This window comes from Pinus tabuliformis, chromosome 5_2 (assembly GCF_031772625.1).
Source record: "Pinus tabuliformis cultivar Carrire ecotype Pingquan chromosome 5_2, CPIR1, whole genome shotgun sequence".
Lineage (NCBI taxonomy): Eukaryota > Viridiplantae > Streptophyta > Pinopsida > Pinales > Pinaceae > Pinus > Pinus tabuliformis.
This window is the reverse complement of record NC_142306.1, coordinates 764,816,237-764,827,589: the sequence shown is the minus strand read 5'-3', so window position 1 is coordinate 764,827,589 and position 11,353 is coordinate 764,816,237. Positions and strand designations below refer to the sequence as shown.

The window sequence follows — 11,353 nt, the reverse complement described above, 5'->3', positions numbered from 1 at the left end:
AATGCTTTAGACTGAATCTATTTCCATCATTAAAAACAAAATTCAAACAGCCCACCTTTAATCCTCTATCCATTCCTCGGTCTCAATAAACCACTCCAAAATAATATACAATGTCACCGTACAGATTACAACGTGTAACCTTTCAAACAAACGGGCCAAATGCACGGAACTTGGATCCAACACTTTTCGGCGCTCACAACACGCGGCAGACCCAAAATAGTTTCAAAATATTTTTTGCCAGAGCCAAAATAGTTGAATTTGTTTTTTTTGAACGGTAAAATTTATTGGTTGTTAGTTAATTAGTGAAACAGTCGGTAAGAATCATTGGTTGTTAAGGAATATACATTTATATTGTGGCTGTGGTTTAATGGTAAAGTAGGGAGGTTTACTCTCAATTATATACTTGATAACTACTCTAAACACAGTTTTTTAGTTGGAAAAAAATACATTCATTTCAAAAAACAATTACTCCCAGCACTATTTCTTCCATAGTTTTTTAGTTGGAAAAAAATACATTCATTTCAAAAAACAATTACTCCCAGCACTATTTCTTCCATTGAAAAAAAATCCACTCATCTCACTCCAAATCAATACTTTTCATCTGTCCAAATCAATACTTTTCTCCTTAAAACAAATTAATTCGAAATATTTATATCAAGAAATATGCAACTAATAGGAACACACCATAATAGTTGACTACTATATCTTCACAGTGTTTCTTTCTCACCCCCAACAAAAATTCAAGTATCACTCCAAATCAATACTTTTCTCGGGAAAATTAATTCAAGTATCACTCCAGATCAATACTTTTCTCGGGGAAAAAAGATAATTTGAAATATTTATATCAAGAAATATGCAATTAATAGTAACCAACCATAATAGTTGAATACTATATTAAGCTCAGCACCTTCTGTGGGATTGGGAGAATCTCAATCCTTAAGTTACCGAAAGGATTTTTCTGCTCTGAATTTTGAGGAGTGAGTGATGATTTCTACTAATCTGAACATGCTCAATAACCCAGTTTGGCACTTGCATGGCGAGATTCAGAAGCTGAAGCGCTCTGTGAATCGATCCATCTATGCGGTGGTAGCTCTTGCTGTCGTGGTCGTGGTTCTGTTGATTGGCCTCATTGTGCTCATAGCAGTAGTTGTTTCTCAGCATAGTTCCATTAACCACCTCAGGCAGAAGGCTGGGTTTGTGAGGAATCCCACCGTTGGTTTCGTCACTGGATTCGGTCATAAGAGTTTAGAGGGTCTTACCTATGGAGGCAGTTTGTTCAGAGGCAGCGGTTTCTGGGCCACCAAAACTAGTTTACCAGGTGTGTTTAAGCATTAATTTAATCGTTCATTCTTTAAAAAATCCTTGAATGTATGTGCGGGATTTATGTTTCTGGGAGGAAATCCACGAAACATGCGACAAAATACATCCCCACAGGAATCTGGCAAGTTAAATATACTTAGAATCACCTATAATCTGGCCCAAAAACAACCTGGAAAAGCTAGAGATGGATCTACAGACACCAAAATCGCCTGGACAGCACCATCCAGCAGGTCTGGAATGCCAAATTTGTTCAGTTTATTGAGTCAAAATTTGATAGATGATTTCTTTGGTTAATTTGTGAACTGTGTGATTACATCAGGGTCATGTCCTTGAATAAGACTTAAATATGACAAGAAATTAAACCAGAGAATTAACATCTAATAATAACACACATAATTACTATCTATCCAAAACTGAGTAGACAAAAGAGTAGACCAAACTTGATAATGGTTATTTTTTTATGCTTCTCATTATATGTTATTTTAGTAGACAAAACTTGATAATTGTTATTTTTTTTCATGCTTCTCATTATATGTTATTGAAGAGTCTCATATTTAAACTTTATACACAAGTTTTGGGCAATAGCTTTTCATATTTAATGTAATGTGTTTGTGGTTAAGTGAAAGACATTCAAATCTTGTTTGGAATTCACCATGGTTTTCAGATCTTAAAAAACTTTATACCCAAGTTTAGGGCAATAGCTTTTCATATTTAATGTAATGTGTTTGTGGTTAAGTGAAAGATATCTCAATCTGGTTTGAGATTCCTTACAGTTTTCTAATCTTTAAAATTTATAAACATACTCTTGCAACAACATTAAGAAATTTAGGTGAGAATAAAATATAAAAAGTTAATTAAATATAGTTCAAGATTCATAAATGAAAAGTCTAAATAGCAGAAAAGTTTTGTTATTAATATTCAAGAGATTTGTCTTGGGCTGAAAATATAATAGACCATCCCCAAAGGATGACTTTTTATCAAGAGGAGAAACAACGCCATAGCTCAGTTTAGGAGAGGAGACTTGCTTTGCCATAGCTCGATTTAGGATAGAAGATTTGCCTTCGTCAATTTTTTTATTAAACATGGATTTGGATATTCAGTGAACTAATAACAAATGGGAGATGCGTCTTCAAAATTTAACCTTCCTTTAACTCAATTCCTATCTTAAGTCCATTAAGAAAAAGCCCCTTAAAAAATAATATCAAAACTATTTTCTATGTAAGGTAAATAACTAGCTCTTGTTTGCTCTATTCACAGCGAAACAATAGTGATCAACTTACTTGATGACAGAGTTGCACCTTTTAATAAAAAGTTTTTGGATTGATTTCTCAATCAGTACCCTACTTTCCTTTCTCCTTACTCTATCGGTTAATAATTGAGTCTTATTACATTGACACAACTACCCACATAAATAAATTATAGAAATGGATTCGAGTGTGGGTATCTAAAATATAAGAATTCAAACTCAGAAAAATGGTTTAGTTAATTATGACACCTTCTCAGTAAAGATGGAATGGAAAATGACTTATCCAAAGGCAGAATTGCTTTATCTTAAATCAACCTAATTAAACTTACCTATGGGTGACTAACCAATATAATTTAGGAACATTAATTAAATTTACCTATTGGTGACTAACCAATATAATTTACAGTCAATTTTTTTGACCGGTTAATGTTAAAAAAATTAGTCAATTTTAAAAAACAAAAAAATTGTTACGTGGTACTTAAAATTCCAAGCCTACCACTCAAAAATGTAGAACGGGGGTGTTGTAACTTCATCCATAAACATGCTGAAAATGATTAGTAGAAGTATGTGTAGAAATTTCTTATAGATTCAAATTGTTTATGTAATATGCTAAAACAAAAGACTTGAATTTACTCTACTCATCAGCAGAAACAATTAATTGATCGAGAAATCACAACATAAACATGAGACCAGATTCAATCACATATGCTCAGAGATTTATCTAAGGGGAAAGCAACTGCTCAAACCCCCTTCCTATATGTATTGCATTAGTCAGAAAATAGAGAAGAAATACAATGTTTGTTCAAGCCTGAACAATCCTTGCACAAGTATAATCTATCTCTGTGCCTCACAAGATGACTCTGATCAATACAATTTTGTTGCCTGCCAAGCTCCTATTTCCTTGCGTTGTTTCCTTGGGGGTTAGTCCCTATTAATTAGGGAAATTCCCAATCAAAATTACACAATCCCTGTAGGCCCTTCTTTGAATGCATGCAACACTTGTACAACTCAGAAAATTATACAATTGATAGTACATTGCCCTTGAACTCCAATATCAACTGGGTAACTCAAATTTCATGCATGCATGAGTTAATTATGGTTGATTTATCAGTGAACTAGTTGAACACTGAAGTTTCACCCCATTGCTAAGCCTCCTACTAGTTCCTCCAGAACTAGTTTAACTGACTTTAACTCAGTTTAATTGAATTAAATTATTACAACTCAAATTAAATTCAATCTAGGCTCCTAAAATTTAGGAACCACTCTACATGACTCAAGTTAGGCCCCCAACTCAAATTAATTGAGCCAATAGGTGAAATTAACTTAGTTAACTCATTTGTGTTGTCTTATGATGTGTAATTACAATTTTCTCCTAATTTAATTCAAGGGAAAATTAAATCAGGATTTTCTTGTTGCCATTTTCAATGCTCCCTCTCAACAAGAAAGAGATTATCAGATACCCCAATCCCATCTCTATGGAACTCAAATTTTCCTCTTAGAAATGCTTTTGTCAAAATATCTGTATTATGTTCATATATCCTCTATATGCATGTATTCTAACAACATGATTTGTCTTTGAACACAATCTTGTAGATGGTGATATGGGATGTCGATATGATTGGATCGATCATGAAAAAATGTATATTCAGAGAGTTTGATACAACTCTGATTGTCATAGTAAATCACAGTGGGATCCATCATCTGACCAAATAACCCAACAAAAATCTTCCTCATTCAGATAGCTTCACAAGTTGCTTGACTAGCAACCATGTACTATGCTTCTGTTGAACTGAGTGCAACTGACCTCTGCTTCCTATTGTACCAGGAAATTGTTGTTGACACAATATTGAAGACTCCTCCTGAAGTGCTCTTCCGATCTGATAGACTACTTGCCCATTCTGCATTTGTGAAGCCTTGAAGCTTCACTCCCTCTGTCCATTTGTACCAAAGACCAGATTGAGTAGTGCCTATGAGTTATCTCAACACAACTTTGGTTGCCTTCCAATATAGTTTGGTTGGCTTAACCATTGCTTGACTAAGTTGGTTAAATGCATAACACATGTTTAGTAGTGTGTTCACCAACTATATAAGTGAACCCAAAAGCTGCCTGTAAATAGTGGCCTCCACCTCCTCACCTGAAGTGGCATCCTCTTTCCTCCAACTGCCTGCTAGAGGAGTGTCCATGGGTTTTCTACTCTCCATGCGGAATTTCCTAAGTATCTTGTTGGCATACTTGCCCCGAGAGACAAACGATAGAGGAAATAATGTATGAGTCCCATGTCCTTCATCTTGAATTCTCTTGCAATATCCTCTTTGTAAGATTTTAACAAATTCTCATCACCAGTTAGAATCAAATCATTGACATATAATGCTATAATAAAACATTTACCTTCAACAACAATATGGTAAATGTGTGCATCTACTTCACTTTTGGTGAAGCCCAACCTGGTGAAATAGTTGTCGATCCTGGTGTACCAAGCACGGGGTGCTTGTTTCAATCCATACAATGCTCGCTTGAGTCTCCACAAATGCGACTCTTTGTTGAAGGTATCAAATCCTTCATGTTGTTCAATGTACACCTCCTCCTCAATCACTCCATTGAGGAATTTTGTCCTCACATCCATCTAATGGATCTTCCATCCCATCTATGTTGCAAATGTTAGAATCGATTTGATAGAAAAGTACCTTGCTACTGGAGCAAAGGTCTCCACCTAAGAGAACCCCTTGGCCACAAATATGGCCTTGTGTTTCTCGATGCTTACGTCTGTTTCTTACTTCAATTTGTATATCCACCTCGAACGTACCACTGACTTTTTATCTCGTCTTGGGAGAGCTTCACAAACATTATTTTCTACTATGGAATCATATTCCTCTACCATGGCATCAACCCATACTGGATTTTGCACTGCTTCCTCGAATGAGGATGGTTTTGTCTCAACTAGCTCACTCATCATAGCCATGTACCTAATGTATTGATCTGGAGACCTGCTCTGCCTGCGTTGTGATATGGGTGCTCCCACATTCTCTCTAGCATCATGTAATAATCTGTTAGCTTCCCTGGTGCACTTCCTTCCATCTCTAGATGTATCTACATCAGTGGGTGCTTCCACTCTCTGCTCCTCTACTTGTGGCTGCTCCACAACATCTTGAGGTTCTTTCTTTGGAGCCAAATGTTCCTCATCTACATGCAACTGAAGCTCCCTCTCAAGGGAACATCTCATAGCCTTCTCTTAATTGAACTTCACATCTTTATGAACAAATGTTATCTTGTGAGATGGTAGGTACACCCGATAGTTGTGAGGTGTATCAATGTACCCCACATATATGCCCAACTTAGTTTTCAATTCTAGCGTTTTCCTGGCATCCTTGGAGACATGACATAAACTGATGAACCAAAGATATTGAAGTGTAACACATCTAGTTTCTCCACTAAAAAAGCTTCTTCTGGTGTACTCATCCTGAGAATTCGATGAGGACTCTTGTTCTGCATACAGTTGTGTTGCATGCTTTAGCCCATAAATGCAATGGTAGGCCCTGATCATGCAACATCGCTTATGCAACTCCCACAATACTTTTGTTCTTCATCTCAACCACCCCATTCTACTGTGGGTTATGGGGTGGTATTAACTCTCATCGAATGCCTTCTATTGCACATAAGATCTTGAACTCATTCAACACATATTCACCACTGTTATTGCTCCTGAGAACCTTCACTTTCTTGCTAGTGTCTTTCTGAACAAGTGCTTTAAATTCAAAAAATTTGGAGAATGTTTGGTCTTTCTTCTGCATGAATAAAATCCAACACTTACGTGAGAAGTCATCTACAAATATAACATAGTACCTGTGCTTGGCCATGGAGGTTGTCAAGAAAGGTCCACACACATCTAAGTGAACTCTTTCAAGGACTTCTTGCGCTCTAATGTCCTTATAATGAAAGGTGGATTTGGTGTACTTCCCCAATGTACACCCTTTGTATTTATCTCGCTGCTCTAGTGAACCCTTAGGAAGTATTGTAGAAGTTTATTGCATGATGTTCAAAGCTCCATGGTGCAAATGGCCAAGTCTCCTATGCCATAATTCACCGATGTCTCGGCTCTTCACCTTCTCTTCTTTTGTACTCAAAGAAGCATAGTCTTATAAATCCAACTTGTAGAGGTTCTTCACTAGAACCCCGATCCACTTCACTTGTTTCATGGTGATATGTTTAAGGAAGGCCTTTCCTTTGCTAAATATCACATCATAGCCATGGTCTTCCAACATAGCAAATAAAACTAAATTATTCTTCAGACTAGAACATACTTGACATCTTTTAATGTGAGAGGAGAACTAAACTCCCTCTGAAAAATAATTGTACTAATACCGGTTGCACTATACCTTCCATCATCTCCCATTTTGATGTGTATATGGAGGTCCTTCTCCTCCAAGTCACTGAAAAATTATTTTTTTCCCGTCATATGGAATGAGGCTCCACTATCTAGATACCACACACTACCCATCATCGATGTAACCATGCATGCAATGAGTGTGAAATACAACTCGAATTGTGAAGGTAGAGCTTCACTTGGTGCTCCTCCTGAGGGATTCTTGTCGGCCTTCTTGTGCGGAAACTTTGTGGTATAGTGTCCCAACTCATGACAGTAAAAACATTTAATCTTCGACAAGTCTTTATTATTGCCTGCCTAACCAAAATCTCCTTTGGATTGGGATTTCTTCCTTTTCCCTTTCTTTTCCTTTCCATCCAAGGCATAATTCTCCTCATCCTCAACCTTGGATGAAGTTCCATCTTTGTTGCTTCGCCTAATCTCTTCCTGCACAAGATTGGACCATAACCACTCCCATATTGGTAGTTTGTCTCTACCATTCATGGAATCCTAATAATTGTGCTAGCTCTTGGGAAGACCCAACAGAGCTAGAGCTACCATATCTTCTTATGGAACAATAATACCAACCTCACCAAATTCATCATGACACTGTGAATTTTCTCAGGTATTGTGGAATTGATTCAACCTTCTGCATTTTGATGCTACGAAGCTTGTCCTTCAATGCCAAATTCCTGTGATCATTTTCATTCTCAAACAAGTCAGTCAGTGTTTTCCACATTGCGAATGCAGTTTATTTCTTGTGGAGATTCAAGACAATATGATCTCAAACTCCCTCTAATATGATCCTCCTCACTTTAGCTACATCCTTCTTCAACTCAGTGAGATCCTGGACATTAGTTGCTAGGGTTTTAACTACATCTCTCCTGATGTAATCTAGTGGCCCATTATCATCTAATATTTCCTCCATACATATCTTCCATGCCACAAAATTTATGGTTCCTTGCAAATCATACTCGAGCCTGAGTCCGATGGATGTCATCTTCTCAATCCTGGAGAAAACCTGCAACGCTGATCTTGTAATTCAAACCTCCTACACAAAATTCGAATTCTCTTGTCTTCTATTACGATTCCTACTCTGATACCATGTAGAAATTCCTTGTAGATTCAAACTGCTTATGTAATATGTTAAAACAAAAGACTTGAATCTACTCTACTCATCAGCAGAAACAATTAATCGATCGAGAAACCACAACATAAACATGAGACAAGATTCAATAACATATGCTCAGAGATTTATCGAAGGGGAAATCAATTGCTCAAAACCCCTTCTTATCTGTATTTCATTAGTCAGTAAATAGAGAAGAAATATAATGCTTGTTCAAGCCTGAACAATCTTTGCACAAGTATAATCTATCTCACTGCCTCACAAATTGACTCTGGCCAATACTTAGCCAATTTTGTTCTTGCCAAGCTCCTATTTCCTTGCATTGTTTCCTTGGGAATTAGTCCCCCATTAATTAGGGAAATTCCCAATTAGAATTGCACAATCCTTGTAGGCCATTATCTGATTGCATGCACCACTTGTATAACTCAGAAAATTATACAACTGATAGTACACTACCCTTTAACTCCAATCTCAACAACGTATCAATCTTGTGGTGTTTCGATATTACCCTTATGTGAAACAGTTCTATTCTCCTCTTCTCATTCAGAGTTTCATGTTGTGAGCCTAAATAACTAGTGCTGGCAATGGATTCCTTTCCTTAGAACCCCATGGCTGTGATTTTCATTTTATCACCCGATTCAAATCCTAAATCCTCTTCTTGAGTGATTGTAGTTGTCTTTTCTTTTCCTTTGTTGTTGAATTTATTTGGTTTTATTTCGGGATGAAGCTTCCAACAGTGAGCTTCATCGTGACCCTCTCTGGAACAATGTTTACAAATTGCTTTCTCTCCTTCCTTTTTAATGGATGCACTTTTCTTCCTCTTGAAACCCTTTCCTTTCTCTTTACCCTCAAACGGATTTTTACTACCTTCTTCTAGGGTGTTTTTCCTTCTTGCTTTGAGTTGTGTAGCTTGAACACGGACCTCATCAAGATTCATGAGATTAAACATAAGAATGGTTTGTCGAAGATAGTTATGCAAAACTCCTATGTATTTCAACAAAGTATCTTTTGACTTAAGTCTACTCCTATCATAAGAGCTCTTCTCCTAAACTCCAGAGCATACTCTTTCACATTTTGACCTTTTAACTGTCTGAAATTTTTCCAATTCATGATATCTTTTTTCATATGAGCTAAAGGGTAGAATTGTGTTTTTATAGCAACAATGAAATTAGACCAAGTAATAGAGATCTTATCATGTTTTTTGATCTAGTCTTGAGTCATTTCTTCCCACCAAATGAGTGTTGCACCCTCCATTCTCAATGAAGCCAACTGGATTTTGATATCATCCTCTTGAAGGTTCTAAATTCTACAATACACCTCCAACTGACGAATCCAGTTATCCAACTTTTTCTGCATTCACTTCACCATTGTACATAGGCAACTCGAACTTAAAATCAAGCTTTAGAAAAGGTGATTTACCAGTTCCTTTTGCAGAATGATGATGAGTATGAGTAAGGGTTGTATTAGTGGAAGAGTGTGAAGATGCTTGTGAAGTAGAAGATGAAGAAGATGATGGAGAGGGTGGAGGCTTTTCTCCATTCCCATTACCTCGTCCTGAAGAACCTTCTCCTTTGGGAGGTTTGGAAATTTCTCCTTGCAATCTATTATTGCTCTCTTGATAGAGGACCTTCACCATCTATGACATATCAAAGAAAGCCTTTCTGAAGGTCTTCTCATCTTCAGTAATGTTTGTAGGTTCTCCTTCATGAGACATGGTCTTGGAAAACTCAACTGCAACTTTTGCAACTTGAGGATGTACCGGTGTAGAAGACTTTGGCAACCTTGCTCTTCTTCCACTTGACACAACTTCAGGGCTTCCAACCAACTTCCCTTCTCCTCTTTTAAGTTTTAACCTTGTAAGCATGACATAAACTTGCAAACAATTAAATCATTCTTTCACAAAGCAAATCTAGATAGCAAAAACCACTGCTCTAATACCGACTTGATATGAAATGGAGCAGTTTAATAATTCTATGCTAATTCCCCTTTCAAAATAAAACCCAAAATGCTTATCATTTGCTTATCAAGTGCTTAAGGATTCAATACTTTTGCTTAATTAACTGATTCCCATGAGAGTTTCTTATGTAAATGTTATGAACAATTTAACATAAAACATATGTTGAACAACAACAATATAATAGCAAAGAACATCAAAATACAACACACATCAAGCACATGATAAATGAGTTCACCCCTCCTAGGCTATGTCTCCTTGGTCCAGCTTCCAATGGATTTTACCTCTCTATTATGCTCAAGTTACAACAAAAGTGTGTTTTCAATGCTCAGATGCCTCTAAAACCTCTCCTAATGAGTTACGAATGCTCAAAAATGGGTATCTAGCCTCCTTTTGCAACACATTTGGATAAGAACTGAAGAAGTTATGACCTCTCCCAGTTCTCCCATAATTCGCTCAACAAATTCCCCTTTTCCGGCCACTAACCATCAAATTAGGCCTAAAATCCACCAAATTTGCCACATTTCAGCCACCGGAGCCATACTTCTTGGTGGGTTTGGAAATCGCAATCAGCAGGCACCAACAGGCTTACGTTTTATGTACGTAGCAACAATATTGCTATAGCGATTTTGGTAGACCCGACGACATTATAAATTAAAACTGATAATTATATCGCATCCGGGACCCAAACATTCCATCGACGATTCTCTATTGGCATGGGCAGGGTAATTCCTGCAATACAATTTTGTGATGCGATCCATGTGATATCGCATATCACATCTCAGCGGGACCGGGGGTCAATTCTGTAATGTCTTCTCTAGTTTGTGATTGTGATTTGCGATTGTGATATCGCAATCGCAACCTGGTACCTGTCGGGGCCGATTCTTTAACCCCAACCACCTATGATTTGTGATGTGCGAGGGCCAATTGCGGCCTGCCACTTGGCACCTCCTCATTCACTAAAAGAGTTGCCATATCATCCAATCCTGCCATGCAGACAAGTCAAACTTGAACTTTGACTTGCTCTAATGTCTGCATATAAACTCAGATTTGAGTGTCGTTCACACCATTGTATTCATAATGACGAGATCTATGATCGGAAGCTAAGTTTGATAAGATTATGACACTTTGATTTTTGAGCATAAACTTGAGCACTTGATCACATTATGAAGACCGAACCTAGTTATATATTTCAACGCTCCCTCTTAACTAGGGAGGTATTCATAATCCATATAAGGTACTTGGACATTCTCAATATGCAGAATTCTCATAAGAAGAGTTGGATTCGTAACCCATCTGTATAGCATCATATCATCCAACATTTTCACATAGCAACTTGACTAACA

At 37.1% G+C, this 11,353-nt stretch overlaps 1 protein-coding gene across 1 annotated transcript in view; it reads left to right on the top strand.

Annotated features, from left to right (window-relative positions):
• Positions 1–892: 892 nt before the first annotated feature.
• Positions 893–11,353, top strand: part of LOC149161535 (uncharacterized) — a 29,227-nt gene continuing 18,766 nt past the window's right edge. The window contains exon 1 of the mRNA XM_089437003.1: positions 893–1,318. Within this exon, the coding sequence (XP_089293129.1) occupies positions 985–1,318 (334 nt within the window). The 5' untranslated portion in view covers positions 893–984. The remainder of the gene's footprint in view (positions 1,319–11,353) is intronic.